This window comes from Neoarius graeffei, chromosome 12 (assembly GCF_027579695.1).
Source record: "Neoarius graeffei isolate fNeoGra1 chromosome 12, fNeoGra1.pri, whole genome shotgun sequence".
Lineage (NCBI taxonomy): Eukaryota > Metazoa > Chordata > Actinopteri > Siluriformes > Ariidae > Neoarius > Neoarius graeffei.
The window spans coordinates 65,334,450-65,360,323 of NC_083580.1; the positions used below are offsets into that span (position 1 = coordinate 65,334,450).

The following is a 25,874-nucleotide window of genomic DNA, read 5'->3' on the forward strand; positions in this document are numbered from 1 at the left end:
ACCATACTGGGTGCCCGTGATCTTCGGGCCCTTAGACGGCACTGCATCACATACAGGCATGCTTCTGTATTGGAAATCACAAAATGGGCTCAGGAATATTTCCAGAGAACATTATCTGTGAACACAATTCACAGTCCCATCCGCCGTTGCCAGCTAAAACTCTATAGTTCAAAGAAGAAGCCGTATCTAAACATGATCCAGAAGCGCAGATGTCTTCTCTGGGCCAAGGCTCATTTAAAATGGACTGTGGCAAAGTGGAAAACTGTTCTGTGGTCAGACGAATCAAAATTTGAAGTTCTTTATGGAAATCAGGGACGCCGTGTCATTCGGACTAAAGAGGAGAAGGATGACCCAAGTTGTTATCAGCGCTCAGTTCAGAAGCCTGCATCTCTGATGGTATGGGGTTGCATTAGTGCATGTGGCATGGGCAGCTTACACATCTGGAAAGACACCATCAATGCTGAAAGGTATATCCAGGTTCTAGAGCAACATATGCTCCCATCCAGACGACGTCTCTTTCAGGGAAGACCTTGCATTTTCCAACATGACAATGCCAAACCACATACTGCATCAATTACAGCATCATGGCTGCGTAGAAGAAGGGTCCGGGTACTGAACTGGCCAGCCTGCAGTCCAGATCTTTCACCCATAGAAAACATTTGGCGCATCATAAAACGGAAGATATGACAAAAAAAGACCTAAGACAGTTGAACAACTAGAATCCTACATTAGACAAGAATGGGTTAACATTCCTATCCCTAAACTTGAGCAACTTGTCTCCTCAGTCCCCAGACGTTTACAGACTGTTGTAAAGAGAAAAGGGGATGTCTCACAGTGGTAAACATGGCCTTGTCCCAACTTTTTTGAGATGTGGTGTTGTCATGAAATTTAAAAATCACCTAATTTTTCTCTTTAAATGATACATTTTCCCAGTTTAAACATTTGATACGTCATCTATGTTCTATTCTGAATAAAATATGGAATTTTGAAACTTCCACATCATTGCATTCCGTTTTTATTTACAATTTGTACCTTGTCCCAACTTTTTTGGAATCGGGGTTGTAAAAGTTTGTGTTGTATTGTGTTATGCTTAGTTAGAAGAGTGATTCCACAATTGGGTGCCATTTGTGTCCCACTGATACAGTTATTCTATCCACATTCACTGGATATGAGCAATCGTGTGCTCTGATTGGCTACTCTACTACTAGGATATCAGCTCATATACCATGAGTAGAGAAAAACAAAATGGCAGAGCACATTAAGTCAGATATATCATTTTATCAAGTATTTAACCCTCCTCTTACCTTCAAAATTACTAACATCTTTTATCCTTGGGGTCAATTTGACCCCAGCAACTTAAACTTTCAAAAAATGATGAAAATTAAAATTGTTCCCCAAGTTTATGTTTGTTTGTTGACTACCTAAATAGCCCTTTAAAGAAAACAACCTCCCCCCCACCCCCCTTATACATCCAGAATACCTGTTACACGACTATGGAGAAATATGCAGATCACCAATAAAATCTCACTGATTGACCTAAAATTGGAAAGAGATATCACATCCAAGTCTTTCCAACTGTCCCCATACACGCACCTCCCCTCTAAATTTGTCATCTCAAGTATGTCCTTTTCGACTGATGGTGTTATGAAGAGCTCAAATGCTGATTTTGTGTCTTGGACATGGCTGACAGCGTATCTGGTGGGGCCTGGAACCATTTTGATGACATTAGCAGCACCAAGTCTACCCTGTTGTTCAAGTGGGGAGACTGACCATAATAACTCTCCATTTTTGGAAGGTAGTGTGTTTGCTGGTGGTTGAGAGACAACAGGAGGGTCAACACTGAGGGTCTCATTCTCATCAGAGGAGGATGGCTCATAATCAGGGTCCTCGTCAACATCATCGTCTGTCTCAGACACATCTTCCTCGACGTCACTTTCATGGTCAAAGACATGTGACAACACACGGACAGAAAACCTTTCCTTAGATGTCATTTTCAGTTGAGAGGGAGCAGAAAGAGAAAGCACACAGAGCACCAAGAGAAATGGTTTAGAAGGCTGCTGTGCAAGCTTTTATATGTTTGCTCCACCTCTTTGTTGTGTGAAGTATCAATATTTTTTGGCGGGAACCATATTTTCCTGGCCCCACAGTGTGGGAAATATCAAATTTCTCACGAGAATGATGTTTTCCCCTCCCCCAGGTCATGTGAACTATCGGTGGTTCTCGCACTGCTACAGTTATGGTTGTTAGGGCCCTAAAGCCTTTGAAGATTATAAAATTGCATGTTATAGTGACCTCAGTATCATCCAAAACAACTAAAACAAATGTGTGTAAAATGTTGATATTTCTTTTATGTTTTATACAGCTAAAACAGCCTGGGGTCAAATTGACCCCAAAAGAACACCAATGCGTACAACGTGTACAGGAAATTGAAAACATATCATGTTAATTTTATGTTTACCCAGTTGTCCCCATTAAATTAGGAAAAGTCATTAAATATGAAGCAAAAAAAAAAGAGTCAATCATATATTTAGAGATGTTGAACATTGAATGGCGTCAAATTGACCCCAAAGATAATAGTAGGGTTAAAGTGGATAAGGCGCCACACCATAAATCCGGGGACTCGGGTTCGATTCCGACCCGAGGTCATTTCCCAATCCCTCCCCGTCTCTCTCTCTCCTGCTCATTTCCTGTCTCTACACTGTCCTATCCAATAAAGGTGAAAAAAGCCCAAAAATATCTTTAAAAAACCCCCAGAAATAGCTAAAAGAATATAGTCCCCCCCAATATCTCCTGTTCCACACTCCAGCCCAGTTGGTGGCGCCAAACAGCCAAAAACCTTAAAGAAGAAGAAAATGGCAGACTGGGTTACTGAACCAACCAAGGACAAAATAAAAACCCTACTTGAAAACAACCCCCCCCCCCCCAAAAAAAAAAGTATTTGATGGTGAGAACATATATTTTGAAAAATTATTACTATAGCATTTTATATTTTTCACAAATTGCTACCGTCATTTCACCGGTTTGTTTACATTCTAAGTGGAAATGATTTTGTCAGACATTTTGTATAAAAGTTTTTATTTATCAAATTTGCAAATTACAAAAAGCCCTGTTTTTCAATATCCACTGAATGTGGATAGAATAAGTTATTCCACTCAATCTCATCATACATGGCTTACAGCCAACTTGGCGTTACGTGCCTCGTCAGCGATCAGCTCATGTACGACTCAATTTTGTGGAATAACTGTTAAATATACTAACTATACGGCCAAAAGTATGTGAACACACCCATTGCACGGGCTTTCCAGAAAACTGTTGCCACAAAGATGGAAGCACTTGCTTGTATAGAATATCTTTGTATGTTGCAGCATTACAGTTTCCCTTCACTGGAACCAAGGGGCCCAAACATGTCCCATCACGACAACGCCTCTGTGCACAAAGCGCATTCCATGAAGACATGGTTTGCCAAGGTTGATGTGGAAGAACTCGAGTGGCCTGCACAGAACCCTGAGCTCAATCCCACTGAACACCTTTGGGAGGCACCAGATCCCCTCATGTGATAATCAGTGTCAGGCCTGACTAACTAATGCTCTTGTGGCTGAATGGACAAATCCTCACAGACACACTTTGAAATCTAGTGGAAAGCCTTCCCAGAAGACTGGAGGTTATTATTGTAAGAACAAAGGGTTAGGGACTAAATCTGGAATGGGATGTTCTCAAAAAAATAAAATAAAATAACGCACATATTGGTGTGATGGTCAGGTGTCCACAAAGTCATATAGTGGACATACATAAAGACATTTTAAATATAGGTAAAATGTCCTTGACAGTAAATTGTGGACATTAATAAAACCTATGTACAGCATTTTTGCTAGTCCGAGTGCACTGTAACTACACTTTACCTCGAAATCTAATTTTAAAATGCATCTCATTTAATCCATCTTTTGCATTAATGTGTGAATCCACTTAACATCTCATGCTTCACGAATCATCCATTATCATCATATTCCAGCATGGTAATCCACCATGGCACAAAACAAAAGTCGTCTCGAACTGGTTTCATGAGCACGACAATGAGTTCACTGTTCTTCAGTGGCCGTCCCAGTCACCGGATCTGAATCCAATAGAGCACCTTTGGGGGTGTGTGGTAGAATGGGAGATTCGCAGCATGAAAGCGCACCTGAAAAATCGTCAGGAACCGCGTGGTGCAATCATATCAACATGGACCAGAATCTCAAAGGAATGTTTCTAACATCTTGTGGAAGCCATGCCATGAAGAATTGAGGCGGTTTTGAGAGCAGTGGGAGGCCCTACCCAGGATTAGTACAGCGTTCCTAATGAAGTGTGACCCAAACTGAATTAATTATTTGTTTTGACTGGAGGAAATTCTCATCTCATCTCATTATCTCTAGCCGCTTTATCCTTCTACAGGGTCACAGGCAAGCTGGAGCCTATCCCAGCTGACTACGGGCGAAAGGCGGGGTACACCCTGGACAAGTCGCCAGGTCATCACAGGGCTGACACATAGACACAGACAACCATTCACACTCACATTCACACCTACGGTCAATTTAGAGTCACCAGTTAACCTAACCTGCATGTCTTTGGACTGTGGGGGAAACCGGAGCACCCGGAGGAAACCCACGCGGACACGGGGAGAACATGCAAACTCCACACAGAAAGGCCCTCGCCGGCCCCGGGGCTCGAACCCAGGACCTTCTTGCTGTGAGGCGACAGCACTAACCACTACACCACCGTGCCGCCCGGAGGAAATTCTGTTTAGAAAAATAACATTACACTGAAAACATGACTGGGAGAGTAGACCCAGGATAAGTGTGTGAGGGTTTTTATTTCATTTTTTTTTCTTAAATTGCTGCTGATGCTTGTTGGTACGATCAATGGATAACAACGTAAAAAAGTAATGTGTGTGAGGGCGGCACAGTGGTGTAGCGGTTAGCGCTGTCGCCTCGCAGCAAGAAGGTCCGGGTTCGAGCCCCGTGGCCGGCGAGGGCCTTTCTGTGCGGAGTTTGCATGTTCTCCCCGTGTCCGCGTGGGTTTCCTCCGGGTGCTCCGGTTTCCCCCACAGTCCAAAGACATGCAGGTTAGGTTAACTGGTGACTCTAAATTGAGCGTAGGTGTGAATGTGAGTGTGAATGGTTGTCTGTGTCTATGTGTCAGCCCTGTGATGACCTGGCGACTTGTCCAGGGTGTACCCCGCCTTTCGCCCGTAGTCAGCTGGGATAGGCTCCAGCTTGCCTGCGACCCTGTAGAACAGGATAAAGCGGCTAGAGATAATGAGATGAGATGAGTAATGTGTGTGAGAGAAAGAAAGAAAGAGAAAGAGAACACATGACTAGGTAACTATTTCGTCCCTTTTTTTTTTTTTAAAGTGAGTCGGATCCTTTTAAATCAGCTTACACATAATAATTGACCCTTTTGCCTCATTGCTGTTTTTGCTAAAATCCTCCAGCGGATTTATTCACAAATCAAACTTTCATTTTCAGAGACCAAATAGCGTTTGAGAAAAATGAATTTTCTTTAAAATGTCAGATGGGCTTCCTGTGGTCGTGTCAAAAATAAAATGTCACGTTCCGCTGTGAGTTGAACCATTTTAAACCAAGATTTTAGAGCATGTAGCCACACACACACACACACACACTGGATCATGTAAAAAAAAGATTTTGCAGCACAAGGTCTCATGTCTGATCCAGTTTCTGTCAGTGACCCTCTGCTACAGCTGATCAAGTACACTTTGCATTTTCTCTGTGGAAATGCTCGACTGCATTCCAGCTTGTGCTTTCTTTTTAGTATCATTGTGGCATTTATATGCTACACAATGAGGTATACTTATTTAAAAACTGATAAATTCATTAAAATACTTGGAAAACTAGCAAAACTATGATTTAAACAGAGACTATAAACAGCTGAGTTGCTCTAAGCAACCACTACTTGACGTCATCACATAGGTCACCACCGCATGAAGCACATCAGGCATTTTAAAGAAAATTCATTCATTTTTCTCAAACACTGTTTGGTCTCCGAAAATGAAAGTTTGATTTTTTAAATCTGCTACTACTTTTACTTAAAATAAGTTTGCGAATAAATCCGCTGGAGGATCTCTTTAAGATATTTTGGACAAGTTCAGCTGTTGAGAAAAAGTTTCAGTGGAAGGGTTTTGATTAAATTATACTGCAAGTTTAACGGTATCGCCTACGTCTATTTATAAAAAGACTTGTATACAAGAGGCTCACTGTTTACCTACAGTGGTGCTTGAAAGTTTGTGAACCCTTTAGAATTTTCTATATTTCTGCATAAATATGACCTAAAACAACATCAGATGTTCACACAAGTCCTAAAAGTAAATAAAGTTAAACAAATTAGACAAAAATATTATATGTGGCCATTTATTTATTGAGGAAAATGCTCCAATATTCCATATCTGTGAGTGGCAAAAGTATGTGAACCTCTAGGATTAGCCGTTAATTTGAAGGTGAAATTAGAGTCAGGTGTTTTCAATCAATGGGATGACAATCAGGTGTGAGTGGGCACCCTGTTTTATTTAAAGAACAGGGATCTATCAAAGTCTGATCTTCACAATACATGTTTGTGGAAGTGTATCATGGCACGAACAAAGGAGATTTCTGAGGACCTCAGAAAAAGCGTTGTTGATGCTCATCAGGGTGGAAAAGGTTACAAAACCATCCGTAAAGAGTTTGGACTCCACCAATCCACAGTCAGACAGATTGTGTACAAATGGAGGAAATTCAAGACCATTGTTACCCTCCCCAGGAGTGGTCGACCAACAAAGATCACTCCAAGAACAAGGGGTGTAATAGTCGGCGAGGTCACAAAAGACCCCAGGGTAACTTCTAAGCAACTGAAGGCCTCTCTCACACTGGCTAATGTTAATGTTCATGAGTCCACCATCAGGAGAACACTGAACAACAATGGTGTGCATGGCAGGGTTGCAAGGAGAAAGCCACTGCTCTCCAAAAATAACATTGCTGCTCGTCTGCAGTTTGCTAAAGATCACATGGACAAGCCAGAAGGCTACTGGAAAAATGTTTTGTGGATGGATGAGACCAAAATAGAACTTTTTGGTTTAAATGAGAAGCATTATGTTTGGAGAAAGAAAAACACTGCATTCCAGCATAAGAACGTTATCCCATCTGTGAAACATGGTGGTGGTAGTATCATGGTTTGGGCCTGTTTTGCTGCATCTGGGCCAGGACGGCTTGCCATCATTGATGGAACAATGAATTCTGAATTATACCAGCGAATTCTAAAGGAAAATGTCAGGACATCTGTCCATGAACTGAATCTCAAGAGAAGGTGGGTCATGCAGCAAGACAATGACCCTAAGCACACAAGTCGTTCTACCAAAGAATGGTTAAAGAAGAATAAAGTTAATGTTTTGGAATGGCCAAGTCAAAGTCCTGACCTTAATCCAATGGAAATGTTGTGGAAGGACCTGAAGCGAGCAGTTCATGTGAGGAAACCCACCAACATCCCAGAGTTGAAGCTGTTCTGTACGGAGGAATGGGCTAAAATTCCTCCAAGCCGGTGTGCAGGACTGATCAACAGTTACCGCAAACGTTTAGTTGCAGTTATTGCTGCACAAGGGGGTCACACCAGATACTGAAAGCAAAGGTTCACATACTATTGCCCCTCACATATGTAACATTGGCTCATTTTCCTCAATAAATAAATGACCAAGTATAATATTTTTGTCTCATTTGTTTAACTGGGTTCTCTTTATCTACTTTTAGGACTTGTGTGAAAATCCGATGATGTTTTCGGTCATATTTATGCAGAAATATAGAAAATCCTAAAGGGTTCACAAACTTTCAAGCACCACTGTAAAAGAGCAGAGTCATTTGTGAACAACACACCACTGATACTTAAGAACAATAGGAACAGTTTCTGCTTTCCAGGGAAATAGAAATACGTGAAACTGTTAGAATAAAACATTGTGGAGAACATAACCGTCACTGGCCTGTTTTTATGTAAAATACAGCCCGAGTATGAAACCAAATAATTCTGTTCAACCCTGCTACTCTAAACGTGCAGCTTTTTTTTTTTTTTTAAATAACTGCAGCTCAGCCAGAAAATTTCAAAGCGCCATGCCATTTTCCCACAGCTATAAACAATAAACACAGGAGATCAAATCACAACTTGCTTTATGAGTGTTAATGAATAAATTACTGTGATAACATTCAGATTTTAGAACACAAACGTTCATGATAAACACACAAATCGGATAATTAAACAAGTACAAACAACTCATTAAAGACATTACATTTTTAAGACCTGACAAGTACATAATGCGCTTCTCGAATGGAGTGCTTGGCAAAGAAAAGTGGCCTTGTGATGTATCCAGATCTGCAGACACATTTAAGTGAGGTCCACGGTAAGTGAAACGGGAGGATGCAAGACCCTGGTACACGAGGACAGGTGTGATTAAAGGGGCAGCTCCAACATGATTTCCTTAAAGAGCTCTCAACCTTATTAAAGGCATAAAACCTGACAATGGAATCAGGTGTTGCTGATATAAATACCGCCAAGTAAATCTCTAGCCCTTGATGGATTTACAAATAGCTTAAAGCAATACGTATGAAAGTGTCTTTGGAGGATGTAAACAATGAAAGAGTTGGTTTATGCACCTGATTGCGAGCAGTGTCAGTGAACAAACTCAACAGGCAGCCGTCAAGAACATGTCAGGAAAACGCTCATACACTTCGAACCTTCGCGCCATTTAACTAAACGATACGTTATATGCACTGCTTTGGATGAGAAGTGTATATTTTCAAATAGATTCGTCTTAAACACGGAGATTAGTGTTGTGGTTAAAATATGGATAAAGTCTTCAACCATGCATATATCTCTCATATTTATTCTATCCACATTCACTGGATATGAGCAATCGTGTGCTCTGATTGGCTGCTCTTCTACTAGGATATCAGCTCATATACCGTGAGTAGAGAAAAACAAAATGGTGTTGCTGAACCAAATGAGGACGGAATAAAAGCTGTACTCGAAAACAAACCCCCCAAAATATACAAAAAAAAAAAAAAAGGAATAAAAAAGTATTTGATGGTAAGAACATATATATTTTTTTTCCAAGAATTATTATTACAGCAGGGCGGCACGGTGGTGTAGTGGTTAGCGCTGTCGCCTCACAGCAAGAAGGTCCGGGTTCGAGCCCCGTGGCCGGCGAGGGCCTTTCTGTGCGGAGTTTGCATGTTCTCCCCGTGTCCGCGTGGGTTTCCTCCGGGTGCTCCGGTTTCCCCCACAGTCCAAAGACATGCAGGTTAGGTTAACTGGTGACTCTAAATTGACCGTAGGTGTGAATGTGAGTGTGAATGGTTGTCTGTGTCTATGTGTCAGCCCTGTGATGACCTGGCGACTTGTCCAGGGTGTACCCCGCCTTTCGCCCGTAGTCAGCTGGGATAGGCTCCAGCTTGCCTGCGACCCTGTAGAACAGGATAAAGCGGCTAGAGGTAATGAGATGAGATGATTACAGCATTTTTCACAAATTGCTACTGTCATTTTGCTGCTTTGTTTACATTCTACGCGGAAATTTTGTTGGACGTTTTGTATAAAAAAGTTTTTATTTATTGAATTTGCAAAAAGAAACAGCAACAAAAAAAGCTCCGTTTCTCAAAATCCAGCAAATGTGGATATAATAAAACAATTATTCCACTCAATCTCGTCATACATGGCTTATAGCCAACTTTTTTTTTTAAATTATCATATTTATACCTATTGTACCACTGTACAGTTATTTATCTACATACGGCCACCTTGCACACTGTCAACTTTTATGTTTGTTTTGTTTTTCATTTATGTGTTTAACTGGACTTCTATGCTATGCGCGCCTTTTAAATTGCCCCAGGGGACAAATAAAGTGTTTTGAATTGAATTTTAATTGAATTGAACTCGGCATTACGCGCCTCATCAGCCATCTGCTCATGTATGACTCAATTTCGTGGAATAACTTTATTATTATTATTATTTTTACTTCTACTTCTACAACTACAGAGGCCGCTGCTGCAAATGATCACATGCTGTCTAAATATACCCGAAAAAGAATGTATAACAAAATAAAACAAAACGTCAAATCACATAACTGGTGCATGGCCATGAGGCCATGCTGATTAACATAACGTAAGAAACGCAATCAACAATGGAAGCGACCGCTAATGAGATTTCCAAGAAAAAAGTAAAATATATAATAATCGAAGGACAAGCAGGCGGGCGGAACAGTCAATCATACCCAGCTGTAAATCCATGCAACGCCACAAAACGGCCCATTAAATCTACCAAGCAGAATGCCCAGCTGCCCTGCAGATTCATTAGGGGTAGAACGAGGAGAGATTTTGGATGCTTGAATGTGCAAACCCCCAAGGGACTCGCCTTCTAAGGGGGAAGAAAGTGCCTTTACAGTAATCTCATTCACATATTTTACAAACGCTGTAAACCTGTTCCCCTTCAAAATGCCATAAACAATTAGCTACCTGCTCAAGAGGTTGAAGTCACAGCTATGTAAAGACATGAAACAAAAAAAAAACAAAAAAAAAAGAGAACATCTACGTAGACGCGAAACACACACACTGTTACCTGATACTCAGTTTTAGCTCATTCATTAAAGTTTTGGCAAAACTAATGACTGAAATATTGCAAAAATATTAAGCTGAGATTAGTCATTAATTGCTCGTAGTGTACTTCCAAACACACGCCTGTGAATTGTATTCAGGGTGAAAACAGAATCACAGATTTAGCTTACAATATAATTTTCCTCATTTTGTAGGAATTTCAATATACTTTCGCTACATTAAGAAATTGATGAGATTGGGATTGTGCATGCATATCCCCTCAATTAACTCCCCACTCTTTTTGAACCATTAGTCATGATATGTTACGACAGATTGGCTACGTGCAACTTGGAAGCCAGGACTTGATGTCATAACCTGGCCAAGTAGGATGATGAAGCTGTAGTGCATGAGGTGTCCATCTTGGCACTGAAAACGGCCATCACAGTGTGAGTGCGCTCTTAACCTAGCACTAATGTCTGTAGTGCAAAATCAAACAGGGCTTTTTTTGTTTGTTTGTTTGTTTGTTGTTGTTGTTTTTTTTGGAGAGATGAGATGAGATTATAAAAGCCAGCTTTCAGTTGAACAGGATAGAGTCTGGGTCGCGGTTGGCTATTTGAGCCATGTGCTTTAAAATGTCCTTTTTGGTGATGATTCCCAGTAAGCGCCTGGAAATGAAAAGAAGATATTATATACTATTATGTAATATTCATAGATAATCTTCCAACACTTATGTAGTGAAAATTCACCATGTCTGATTATTCTAACTATTCTTTAAGTTTGTTTCTTAAGACACGTATTTTTTAGTATGTTACCTCATTTGTTGACAGTTTCGGCGAACACTTCCGCCTTCTTCAAAACAGTCACCAGATGTCGAGTGGTGACGTGCCTTATCAGCTGATGTTACTCTATGGAGGCGTGAACGTCCCGCCCAATTTGACAGGTAGTCCACGCCTCCTGCTGTCAGGTCGCTGCCCCAGGACGGCGCTCCAAGTGTGTGACAGCGCGTACGCTCCCTCATCCCGGTTCATCGTCCTCTGCGCCCGCTTTCGTATCTCCACTGCCTCCAAAATCCAACGCTGGTATCTATTCTCTTCAGCGCGAATGACTCTGGCCTCTTCCCAATTCATTATATCAGGGCTTTTCAAAGTGTGGGGCGCCAGAGTTCTTCGGGGGGGCGCAACGTGAGAGACAAAATAGATCGATTTTTAGTACCTAAAGCTACAGTGAGTGAGGAGACAAAGTCTGGGCCAAGCAAAGAAACAGAGCCTCCAGGATGTTGCGATTTGCAACTTCAGCGCAAATTCAACCAATCCCCGCGAATTCAGGGCGGTGTTGCAATTATATCCAATCACCGCAACGTTCCCGCAAATTTGACCAATCATTGGCGTCGTCTTGAGGTGACATCGACAAACTACCTTCCGCCTTACTTCCATGTGTTCAAGAGAAGCAGCATGCGCGTCGTGTTGGCAGATTGGGAGGTTTCAAGTGCATTTTGGCGGGTTTTGAACATATTTTGGACTGGAAAACGTCAGCAGTATCTGGCAACACTGAAGTGTGTTATGTTTACAGTGAAGGACTGTGTGCACTTTATTTTTTTTTTACTTAATACAAGAAATTAATGGATGCCAACATTTTTGCCAAAATGGTATTTTATTTTCCATTGTTTAGGCAGCTTCAGCATCATACTGTGAGATTCTGTTCAAATTGCTTTTTTCTTCTACGAATTTATTTTATTAGTTTATAATTATTGTTTAATTTAGTCTTCAGGAGAGACTGCTTGCACACAGTACTAGTATTAATAGTTTTTTTCTTATATGAAAGCTGAGGCATTTATATTATATTTTAAGGGAACTTCATGTTGTGCTGTGAGGTTCTCTGCACTTTAACTTTAGAACCAACAGGTGCATTTGGATAAGTAAAGCCTATTTTTCTGCATTTTTGTAGTCCTGGTAATCTTTTATATTGGTAAAGTTGTTTATAGGACCATTTCTCAGTGTCTTTGTTTTTTTAATCAATAGTTTTTCAGTAATAACTTAATATTTAACATATCACTCAATTTTAATCACAAAAAGAGAAAATCGCAACAATTTCTCACAACTTTCACTTCCTCCCGCAATGTAATCGCAACAAAAACCTAAAAAACACCGCAACTTTCATCGCAATTTTTTTTGGAAAACCCCCCGCAACATCAGACATTTTAGCCGCAACAATCACAAAAAAGGCCCGCGGAATCCTGGGGGACTGGAAAAAGAAGGAAGTATGACCACGATTATTTAAAGTTTGGATTTTCATGGACTGGATCTGAAGATGCTCCACTGCCACAGTGTGTTGTCTGCCAAGAGGTGCTAGCTAACGATGCTATGAGATGTTTAAAATGTGTAAAACAAGATGTTTTAAAAAGCACAGATGTTTAAAATGTGAAAAAGAAAAAAAATAATGTGTACAACAACCATTTTTTAAAAATACGAATGGAACATTAAGTATAGCAACAAAAAAATTGTAAGGGGGGGGCGCGGTTGTTTATTTGCTCTCCGAGGGGGGGCTGACTCTCCCACACTTTGAAAACCCCTGCATTATATGATTATGTCGTTTGCAGTGGTCTGAAATGGCTGATTTTAAGTTTTCTTGGTTTGCTTTTTCTTTTTCGGATCTTGTGAGTCTTTTTGTTGTTTCTTTTTCACATTCTAATTGGTGTTCTTTCCTGCGAGTGTGGAAGCATCTGCCCGTTTCACCAATATAGACTTTATTGCATGAACGGCAAGGGATTTCATATATGACGTTGCATTTATTGTCCAGTTGTATTTTGTCTTTGGGGTGAACTAGCAGCTGTCGGAGGTTCTTGTATGGTTTGACCGGGGCGTTGATGTGGTATTTCCTCATGGATCGTTGGATGCGTTCTGTAACTCCTTTTATGTATGGTAATGTGACAAACACATTACCATACATAAAAGCGGGCGCAGAGGACGATGAACCGGGATGAGGGAGCGTACGCGCTGTCACACACCTGGAGCGCAGTCCTGGGGCAGCGACCTGACAGCAGGAGGCGTGGACTACCTGTCAAATTGGGCGGGACGTTCACGCCTCCACAGAGTAACATCAGCTGATAAGGCACGTCACCACTCGACATCTGGTGACTGTTTTGAAGAAGGCGGAAGTGTTCGCCGAAACTGTCAACAAACGAGGTAACATACTAAAAAATACGTGTCTTAAGAAACAAACTTAAAGAATAGTTAGAATAATCTTCCAACACTTGTTTTTGTGTTTATATCAGTTGCAGGATCCAGGGGTACAAGATGTACTGTATCCCGTGTATATATATTGTTAAACTATGTAACAACGAAGAAGGCAATAAAATCGGTACTGCTCACACAGGATACTAGAAGGGAAAACTACTTCCACACCAAAGGTCATAGGAATACAACCGACGTGGACTTTTTCAGCGATTTTAGTATTTGGAAATTTGAACCCCGATTCCAAAAAAGTTGGGACAAAGTACAAATTGTAAATAAAAACGGAATGCAATAATTTACAAATCTCAAAAACTGATATTGTATTCACAATAGAACATAAGGGGCTTTTCCACTACCAACGCGGCTGAGTTGGGCTGAGCCGTGCGGTGCTGAGTTGGGCTGAGTCGAGCTGAATGGGGCTGTTGGGGTTGCATTTCGACTACAACCGCGCTGGCTGGAAGTGGGTGGACACATTGGGTGGAGTTAGCGAAAGTGGGTGGACGTCACGTGATGTCGTTAGGCGGCGCAAACAGTGACATCAGTGACCTTTTAAGCGGTAGTCTCACGACCCGGATAGTAAACAATAAACATGGAGGACATGGAGTTGTTAGCGTTGCTGGTAATTCTGTTGCTGGTTAGTGTTGCTAGTAATTATTCTTCTTCTGGGTTTACAGATCCCAGCGTGCTCGCGGGGCGTGTGGGCATGTGAGGACACTCCTCCTCACCAATCAGTGCACAGGGGAGTGTCTCTTTACGCCCCTAGCCCCGCTCGGCTCGGTTGGGCTCACTTCAGCCCCACTCCAAAACCGTGCGAGTTTTGGGTGCTGAGTAGGGCTGAAGCGAGCTCAGTCGTGCTGCTCTGAGGTAGTCGAAACGCGAGCCGTGTTGGGCTGAAGTGAGCTGAAAAAGGGTAGTGGAAAAGGCCCAATAGACAACATATCAAATGTCCGGGTACTGAACTAGCCAGCCTGCAGTCCAGATCTTTCACCCATAGAAAACATTTGGCGCATCATAAAACGGAAGATACGACAAAAAAGACCTAAGACAGTTGAGCAACTAGAATCCTACATTAGACAAGAATGGGTTAACATTCCTATCCCTAAACTTGAGCAACTTGTCTCCTCAGTCCCCAGACGTTTACAGACTGTTGTAAAGAGAAAAGGGGATGTCTCACAGTGGTAAACATGGCCTTGTCCCAACTTTGAGATGTGTTGTCATGAAATTTAAAAATCACCTAATTTTTCTCTTTAAATGATACATTTTCTCAGTTTAAACATTTAATATGCCATCTATGTTCTATTCTGAATAAAATATGGAATTTTGAAACTTCCACATCATTGCATTCCGTTTTTATTTACAATTTGTACTTTGTCCCAACTTTTTTGGAATCGGGGTTGTAAATTTCGATGTAACGTGTAACGTGAAAGCTGCTCACCAACAGAACTTTTACTCGCTATTTTTAAAAAATGCATCAATTTTTGAATGAATTTTACACTTTGACTATTACGCTAACAATATAAACCAAAACTGGAGAATACTGAACTCGAGAATGAAAGATTTCAAGCAAAATAACAAAACACGCATTACGTAATGCTGTTTTTAATTATACTATAAATAAAATAAAATCATTAAGTTTTAACTTCATACAAGCTAAAGTTCTCTTCCAAAAAAATACACAAGAGTTCTCATACGATTTACTTACTGTTTGCGAATTTTCAGCTTTCTACTTCTAATAACGATTCCAAAATTACACTGAATTCTCAACCCTGAACACATTTATGCAGGTAAAAATCGCAGGAAAACTCAGCCATTTTGCTTATGCTTTCTTGGGATCGCATACAACGCGTCTTAACAACAGCAAGGCTTGAACTGTCATTCTCATATCCCAAATGTTCTTTTGGTACCAAATCTTCTTGATTCCATTGTAAACAGCTCCCAAAATTACACATTTATGGCCCTTTTCCACTACCCTTTTTCAGCTCGCTTCAGCTCACGGCTCGCGTTTCGACTACCAAAAAACAGCACGACTCAGCTCGCTTCAGCCCTGCTTAGCCCCTAAAACTCGCACGGTTTTGGAGTGGGGCTGAAGCGAGCCAAAGCGAGCCGAGTGAGGTTGGGGGCGTGAGCAGACACTCCCCTGTGCACTGATTGGTGAGGAGGAGTGTCCTCACATGCCCACACACGCCCCGCGAGCGCGCTGGGATCTGTAAACACCGCAAACCCGGAAGGAGAAGAATTACGAATTACGAGAATTTCTGAAGCCTTATGCGCCTCGCCTCATCTATACGCTCTTGCCAGTATCTGTTTGCGTTGTCGGTGACAACAAGCCACAGCACCAAGACCAGCAACACTAACGACTCCATGTCCTCCATGTTTGTTGTTTACTATCCGGGTCGTGAGACTACCGCTTAAAAGATCACTGATGTCACTGTTTGCGCTGCTTAACGACATCACGTGACGTCCACCCACTTTCGCTAACTCCACCCAATGTGTCCACCCACTTCCAGCCAGCATGGTTCAGCGCGGTTGTAGTCGAAATGCAACTCCAATAGCCTCACTCAGCTCGACTCAGCACGGCACGGCTCAGCCCGACTCAGCCGCGTTTGTAGTGGAAAAGCGGCATTACTGAAACCCTGAACACACATTTCGATCACCGACGTCTAAGAATTACTTTGGCAGTATCAGTTTACAAAGCAAGCGAGCGCCGTAAACAAAAAGGTTCAAACTTACTTCTCCGCTCACTTCGCGGCCATTTCTTCTTCTTGTGAAGGTCTTTGATGAACTGTTCGAGGGGGGCTAATATAAAATAGTACCCCTAATAACAATAGATATGATGAACAGCCTTGCTAAACGTTGTGTGACTAGCGAAGATAGCGTGACTTTTTACGCTTCGCTTGCAAAAAAATATCACAGTGGAAGATTCTACGAACTCGATAGCGATTTGGAGGAAAAAAAAACAAAAGGGAAAAAAAGAACTCGAAGAAAAGACAATAAATGTGAAAATATCAAAAAAAGACCATACCCGCAGTGCATTCTGGGTATTAGTTAAAATGAATCATATAATCAGAGGTGGACAGTAACGAAGTACATTTACTCGAGTACTGTACTTAAGTACAGTTCTTGAGTATCTGTACTTTACTTGAGTATTTTTTTTTGGAAACTTATGACTAACTTCACTACATTTGAAAGGCAAATATCGTACTTTTCACTCCACTACATTTCTATCAAGGTCCTCGTTACTCGTTACTATGAAGCAGCTTTGAAAGTGGATTTTTTTTTTCTTTTCTAAAACGTGATGGTTTTTTTTCACAGGTGACACTGAGACAACCGATCAGTAATCACTAGGGTCACGTCACATCCGTCGACTGTATAAAATCAAGTTCAGTGATTTCTCAGCAGCATTATTTAACACGATCAGTTGATGGCAGAATGGAAGGAGGCGGTTCTTCTGGGGAATGCACGCACCCATGGCCATACCTAGAACCCATGTTTCAGTTTTCTGAAAGGATTAAAGATACTTTTCGTTTTAAATGTTTTCTTTGTTTGCCGAAAACGAACCACATCACGGCCTACCAGTGTTGTTTTTGGCAGCCATTTTTTATTTAGTTTTAGTCTTTTGGACGCAATGCTTATTAGTTTTAGTCACATTTTAGTCAATTCCATCCTTGATAGTTTTGGTCTAGTTTTAGTCGAAAACTAAAAGGGTTTTAGTCCAGTTTTAGTCAGTCATTCATTTTAGTCGAAAAAATAATTATTTTAAAACATTAAATTAGGCCAATACAGAGATGGGAAACTGTAATCGAGGTTGACAGGTTGTGCATAACATGCTCTCAAAACAGTGTCTCAAAACAAACTTGTTTCACTTGAACGTAAAAAGTATGTCAAATATTTGGGTTTAATAATCGATGACGATCTTTCTTGGAAGCCTCATATTGATTTTATTTGCAACAAAATAAGCAAGGTTGTCGGCCTTTTGGCCAAGCTTAGACATTTTATTCCACTACATACCCTTATGACATTATATCACTCTCTGATTCAACCTTATTTAACATATGGTCTTCGTTCTTGGGGACAGGCTTGCAAAACTCATAAATAAAGTATTAATCCTACAAAAACGAGCTTTAAGATTAATCCATTTTGTTGATAATAGAGAAAGTGCCCTTCCATTATTTTCCAAAACCAATATTTTACTAGTAAATATTTTCTATGAATGTATTTCTAAATTAATGTATGACGTTGTTAATCAAAGTGCACCCTCAAACATTTGTAAATTATTTTCTTCTATTTCTAGTATCCATTCTTATAACACTAGGTCATCTTAGTCCAAGAACTTATATACTCAGTATTCTCGTACAAATCTACAAAAGAACTCATTTTCCCGTGTTGGTGTTAGGGTATGGAACCAGATTCCAACTTCTATAAGATCTTCATCTAAATTGTCGTTCAAGAAAAAAAGTCAGACATCACCTTTTTTCCGATTTAAGTAGATATGGATATGATGTTGGCATCTCCAAACTCTTTCTTTCTACATAACTTTATTTCTATATATAATTAAGAGCTATTTTTATTTATTTATCTTAGTTTTAACTTGAAATATTATTTAATACCATGCATGAATTATTATCAGTATGACAAGTATACCTCTCTCTCTCTTATATTTTATATATATATATATATATATATATATATATATATATATATATATATATATATATATATATGAGTGATTCCACGCTTATGGGTACTGAAATGGGGACATGAACTTATTTTTAAAAATTCACCTAAAACCATTTCTTTTTTTTACCATCAGGTCACAAAACATGTAATCTTTAATGAATGATATGTTAAAAGATAACTTTAATTTTCTGAGATGTAATAAAAACATATTTATATGCCAAAGTCAGAACGTAACAGAAGTGTTGTGGACATATATATTCTCAATTTTAACAATGTAGAATTACTTTTTGAAACATAGGAAGGTGATGTTTTAGCAAATATAATTAATAAACATGTGTAGTAGAATAAACATACACATTCTTTCAATAAGATTAACATGGTATATAGCTAGATTGTAATTAATTTGTAACAGACGCGAGATGGACAATCGTAACAGAAGTAATGTAACAGACATCATTTTGGAACTCATAGGCTTGACTTTGGCATATAAATATGTTTTTATTACATCTCAGAAAATTAAAGTTATCTTTTAACATGTCATTCATTAAAGATTACATGTTTTGTGACCTGATGGTAAAAAAAGAAATGGTTTTAGGTGAATTTTTAAAAATAAGTTCATGTCCCCATTTCAGTACCCATAAGCGTGGAATCACTCATATACTCAGTATTCTTGTACAAATCTACAAAAGAACTCATTTTCCCGTGTTGGTGTTAGGGTATGGAACCAGATTCCAACTTCTATAAGATCTTCATCTAAATTGTCGTTCAAGAAAAAAAGTCAGACATCACCTTTTTTCCGATTTAAGTAGATATGGATATGATGTTGGCATCTCCAAACTCTTTCTTTCTACATAACTTTATTTCTATATATAATTAAGAGCTATATTTATTTATTTATTTATCTTAGTTTTAACTTGAAATATTATTTAATACTATGCATGAATTATTATTATCAGTATGACAAGTATACCTCTCTCTCTCATATATATATATATATATATATATTTTTTTTTTTCCAATGTCATTGAATGATATATTACTATAACTTTATATCGAATAACAAGTATTGTCTCCTCTTTTTCTTCATCTCATTATCTCTAGCCGCTTTATCCTGTTCTACAGGGTCGCAGGCAAGCTGGAGCCTATCCCAGCTGACTACGGGCGAAAGGCGGGGTACACCCTGGACAAGTCGCCAGGTCATCACAGGGCTGACACATAGACACAGACAACCATTCACACTCACATTCACACCTACGGTCAATTTATAGTCACCAGTTAACCTAACCTGCATGTCTTTGGACTGTGGGGGAAACCGGAGCACCCGGAGGAAACCCACGCGGACACGGGGAGAACATGCAGACTCCACACAGAAAGGCCCTCGCCGGCCACGGGGCTCGAACCCAGGACCTTCTTACTGTGAGGCGACAGCGCTAACCACTACACCACCGTGCCGCCTCCTCTTTTTCTTACCAAATAGTTGTTAATTTGTCAAGTATGTTTTATCTTTTTCATACATATTTAAGTATTATATTAATTCATATAAAATATATATTTTTCTTCGTAAACATGAGTCTGCTTTGATTAGCAGTGCGCTATTTGCAGACTCGTATAGTCCATTATATGTTTATATGTAATTGAAATAAAAGATTGACTGAAGTGTGTATGCGCTCTACATAAACGCTGTCCAGTGCGCATGCTCTCTACATAAACACTGTCTAGTGCAGACATCCCAAGTCTCCCGGAAGTTCCGGGAGTCTCCCGCATATTGATAGTGGCTCCCTGATGCCCGCAAATTGGAGAATATCTCCCGGAATCTAGAGCAAAAGCGTGCACGCCAAACATTAATGTCTGCATCGCGCATATGACGGAGTGTGCGAGGGAGAGTCTACGTGTGTGCCTGTTCATGTAGCGCATGCTAGACAAAGAGCATCCTGATTGGTTTACAGACATCCAAACTCATTTCAGGGAGGTGTCGTGACCCCCCCCCCCGCTGATGGGAAAAAAGCCATGCGTCACAACACCTTCCTGAAATGAGTTTGGATGTCTGTAAACCAATCAGGATGCTCTTTGTCTAGCATGCGCTACATGAACAGGCACACATGCAGACTCACTCTCGCTCTCCCTCGCGCACTCCGTCATATGCGCGATGCAGACATTAATGTTTCGCGTGCACGCGCCGCTGGAGGAAACGCCATGCATTTTGATAGTCCTATAGCCAACCCACTAACATTTTCGTCTCGTCAACGAAAACAACAGATATGTCTCGTCATATTGTCGTGATCAAAGAGTTATGTTTAGCTCGTCACTGTCTCGTTTTAGTCATGAAAAAAGGTGGGTTAACGAAATCATTTAGTCATCGTCATCGTTAACGAAAACAACACTGCGGCCTACAAAAACCTCACCATCCAACCTGCGGAAGCATATTGAGGAATATAAACGTTTTATTCCAAGAGAAAGCTTGCAGTGAAGTTGTCTGTGCTTTTAGAGCTAGCGATAACGTCGCAGTAGCTATGCAGTCTGGTTAGTCAAATGACTTTCTATGGATTTGCCCGCTGAGTTGCCATCGCCTTGTCCACGGCTAACGTTTACACATAGCTAGTTAACGTGGACACTGTTAGTTAGCATGTAAAAACGGAGTTGCGCTAACATGAATAACGTTAACTTATCGGAAGTCCTTTCAGAAATATGTTTTAGCGTAATCTTGCCAAACAAACAGAATGTAGAAATCTTTCTTTTCTAGTAGCGTTAGCTACCCAATATGATTTCAAGTTTGAAAAGAGCTTGCTAGCATGTCAGGTGGAGTTTCACTGACTAGCTAGCTTAACGTTAAACCACCATGATGGCACAGCATGCGTTCATTTTGTGAATTCACATTTCTGTCTTTGGTAATGGCGTTAGGTTTTGTAAGCGTTCTGGCAATAATACAACGATGCGTTGACAGAAAATGTACTTTTAGTACTTAAGTATTTTTAAAAGCGAGTACTTCAGGACTTTAACTTAAGTAAAAATTTGACTGGATAACTTTCACTTGTATCGGAGTAACATTTGACCAGCGGGATCTGTACTCTGACTTAAGTAATGAACTTGGGTACTTTGTCCACCTCTGTATATAATAGATAATCTCTCAAAATGACTAAAATATTTGTTCTCGTGATCAAATCTAATAAATAATCAATATTCTGATGACAGATAAGTGACTTTGTGAAATTGTTAATTTTTCTCATATGTTCCACCTTTGCACCCCTGGATCCTGCAACTGATCTTACAGTTCTGAGAAATTCATACTAAATGCTCCAAAATGCCAGTTTTGATTTCATAGGGACTTGCTCACCCGTTATGAGTGACGAGACACTGGCGCAGCCCGAGTTTGCGGAAGATGTCCACCACAATGTCCATGGCTGTGTGATCGGTAACTGTGAACGGGCTGAGGTCCATGATGCCACGTAGCTTCAGGGGAGGGGGGAAGTTAGGGGGCTGGGGTGGAACATATTCGGAGAAGAAAATCCGTGACGTGCTCACCACGCCCTCCTGGCGTTGCCGAGCATTTTCTGGGGGGGGGGGGGGGGGGGGGGGGGTTAATAAAAAAAAAAATATCAAAATTAAACACTGACCAAGCAACAAGATACTAATAATTAAGCCCTATGAAATTCTATAACTTGAAGCTATAATTTTGATTAGTTATAATGTGAAGCGGCAAACTGATCCGACTGGGTGCTGCAAATTCCTCGAACCTACTGGAACACCTTATTCCAGATGTGGAACTCCACTAAGCTTCATGGCTGATAAATCCAAAAATGTGTTCATAAGGAACTTCTTTCTTCAAACAAATATGCTGGCTAAATATGGATTACCAGTGTGTAGTACTACTTGTGGAAAAAAAAAAATCTATTTAACCCTTTGATGCAAAACATGGGTCAAAAGTGACCCGGCTGAGTTTTTATCTTCTATATCTTTGCAATAAATTAATTCCATCATTCAGTATTCAAGGTATTCCTCAATTAACTTGTTTTTGATCATCATACATCCTTATTTTATTTTTTCCTTTCTTACTTTTTGAATAAAAACCCTTTTTGTACCACTACCCTTCTAATGCACAACATGGGTCAAAAACGACCTGCATTCATTTTCCAGGTTATTTCATGTATGGCTGAGGGTTTCTATGATATACTTTTGAAATAAATTCATTTTGTCATTTACTTTTCCAAATATGCAGTAAATATCTTGTTTTTGTTTAGCACAAATCATTTTTATTTTTCCTTTCTTAAGTTATGAACAAGCACAGCTTTTGTAATTCTACATCAAGTTTACACACATGGGTCAGAAACGACCCGCATGCATTTACTACAGCGTTCGGTGGGAACTGTGAAGTGTGCTTGTGTCAGACATTTCACAGCTCAGCACAGCGCCCTTTGCCCATCTAATGGCCCTTTTCCACTACCCTTTTTCAGCTCACTTCAGCTCGCTTCAGCCCGACACGGCTCGCGTTTCGACTACCTCAGAGCAGCACGACTCAGCTCGCTTCAGTCCTGCTCAGCCCCCAAAACTCGCACGGTTTTGGAGTGGGGCTGAAGCGAGCCAAACCGAGCCGAGTGGGGCTAGGGGCGTGAGCAGACACTCCCCTGTGCACTGATTGGTGAGGAGGAGTGTCCTCACATGCCCACACACGCCCCGCGAGCACGCTGGGATCTGTAAACACCGTAAACCCGGAAGAAGAATAATTACGAATTACGAGAATTATGAAGCCTTATGCGCCAAGCCTCATCTATACGCTCTTGCCAGTATCTGTTGGCGTTGTCGGTGACAACAAGCCACAGCACCAAGACCAGCAACACTAACGACTCCATGTCCTCCATGTTTATTGTTTACTCTCCGGGTCGTGAGACTACCGCTTAAAAGATCACTGATGTCACTGTTTGCGCCGCCTAACGACATCACCTGACGTCCACCCACTTTCGCTAACTCCACCCTATGTGTCCACCCACTTCCAGCCAGCACGGTTCAGCGCGGTTGTAGTCGAAATGCAACTCCAACAGCCCCGCTCAGCTCGACTCAGCACGGCACGGCTCAGCCCGACTCAGCCGCGTTTGTAGTGGAAAAGCGGCATAATACGTGTCAGTAATGTTTTTCAATTGTTCTAACATTACCTTAGAAAAAAATGGATTATGTTTAGGTTCCCTTGAGAGTGAGTAGATTACTTGTCAGAAAGTTACAAGTAATTACTATTAGCTACCGAGCTGTTGACGTATTCTACTTTAGTTAGCTAATTTTATTGTAGTTGGCTTAGCTAACTACATAGTTAATAAATAAATAACTGGCCCCATTCACTGCTAAAGTAATTACTTGAAACAAATCATTATTATAGTATTAAGACATTTAATTTTAAATCACACTTGGATGACCCATGTGTAGTAATATAAAAAGTATTTTTGTTCATAAAGTAGGAAAGAAAAAATTAAATGAATGACTTGTGGTAATTAAAAACAAAGATATTTAAAGAATACTTGGAATATTCAATCATAAAATAAATTGATTTCAAAAGATAGAGCAAAGAAAAACTCAGTCAGCATGAAATAACCTGGAAAATGAATGCGGGTCATTTTTGACCCATGTTGTGCATTAGAAGGGGTGTGCATATGTTTTGCATCAAAGAGTTAAAGCAACAGAATACAAGAAACATTAACATTTTAGAAAGGAATAACATTCTGGTTCGAATCTGTGGTTGGTAGAAGAGAGCAACTGGACTTGCTTGAAAAGTCTTGAAGACGTTTCGCCTCTCGTCCGAAAGGCATCCTCGGACGAGAGGCGAAACGTCTTCAAGACTTTTCAAGCAAGTCCAGTTGCTCTCTTCTACCAACCACAGATTACTATGTACCTGGATGACTGAGTATCTTCACAGATATATTCTGGTTCGAACCAGAATATCAGCTGCTTGGTCAAAATGAAGACAGATATCTAGTCTTTTGACGAATCAAGGAATTCCCCTAAAAAGCAGAGTACAAACGTACTGCGCACGCATTAGGCCCGTACTTGTGTACGGAGCGGAAACATGGCCGATGACTAGGAACCTTGAAAACATGGTGAAGAGATGCGATTGCCAGATGCTCCGATATATAGCAAATATACATTGGGAAGAGGGAATATCAAGTGAGGAAGTGATAGAGAGATGTCAAGTAGAAAGCATATGGAAATGAATGAGAAGACAACGTTTGAGATGGTTCGGGCATATCAAAAGAAAAGAAGAGAGTAGTGTGGCACGGAGAGCAGCAGAAGCTGTAACTGATGGAAGACGCCCCCGAAAACATGGAAGAAGTGTATCGAGGAAGATCTGAAGGAACTTAACCTCGAAGAAGAGATGGTCTATAATAGACTGAGATGGAAAACGCTCATAGCTCGTCTAACCCCATGAAATATGGGAACAAAAAGACGTTAAATGAAAAAGAAGAACAACATTGTCATAGCCTAAATGCTTCGCCTAATACCTGAATGACAAAATAGCCAGTTCAAGTGTATATCACGGGTAAATTCAGGAGCAAGATCAATGTAATTCTCCTATTTTATATTAAACTTTGGTCAAATATCTGTAACATTCTGCATTCTCTGCAATTTTTTTTACCTTGCGCAATACCAGAAAAATTCAGTTGAAATCAAGCCATTTGAGGCGAATTGGTCCGCCTTGAAAAAAACCTGGCATTTGGAATTCCTGGGAAACATTGATTTTCGTGACGTCGCGTGCGGGACGCCTCCGTCTGAATCCTACGTCAGCGCTGGTTTGTTTGAGAAAACGACCTGGTGGTTTTCTGCAAATTTCTTCAACGTTATCGCGTAATTATTAAAATGGTTAACAGATGTATCGTAGGAGGGTGTAGCAACACCAATCTTGATGGGATTAGTACTCATCGTTTTCCAAAAGCCCGGACAATGAGAGAGAAATGGGAGCGCTTGGTCTACACAGGCTGTGCACTAGTACTATGTACTGGTACTGTACCATGAAAATTGATTCGGTACAGGTCCAAAATACCGGATCATGAAGTACCGGTACTGTACCGATGTAAATTTACACCAAGTATCTGCTTATTTTGTGACTGAAGATGCGTAAATCCTACCACAAAGGCGAAAATTTAGCACTGGAAAAGACATAAAAATGCCGCGCTGAAACTTGAAATCAGAGCCATCTTTGATTTGAGATCCTCTCGCCACAGTCTCACGAGACATTGCGAGAGCTTGGCTGATCCAGCGTTCTGATTGGTCAAAAAGACTCAAAATCAGGTCAGCCATTTTTCCTTTGCTGGCATTGGCAGTCTTTGCTGCTTTGTGTAATTTTGCCACGTAAGTTGAAGGCCGCGGACTGCGCGTAGTCTGTGGTACTCTAGCGTAG

At 40.6% G+C, this 25,874-nt stretch overlaps 1 protein-coding gene across 1 annotated transcript in view; it reads right to left on the bottom strand.

The window, feature by feature from the left end:
* Positions 1 to 9,412: 9,412 nt before the first annotated feature.
* clcn5a (chloride channel, voltage-sensitive 5a) overlaps positions 9,413 to 25,874 on the bottom strand; it is a 44,524-nt gene continuing 28,062 nt past the window's right edge. The window contains 2 exon segments of the mRNA XM_060936251.1: positions 9,413 to 11,257; positions 21,831 to 22,047. Of these exon segments, the coding sequence (XP_060792234.1) occupies positions 11,167 to 11,257; positions 21,831 to 22,047 (308 nt within the window). The 3' untranslated portion in view covers positions 9,413 to 11,166.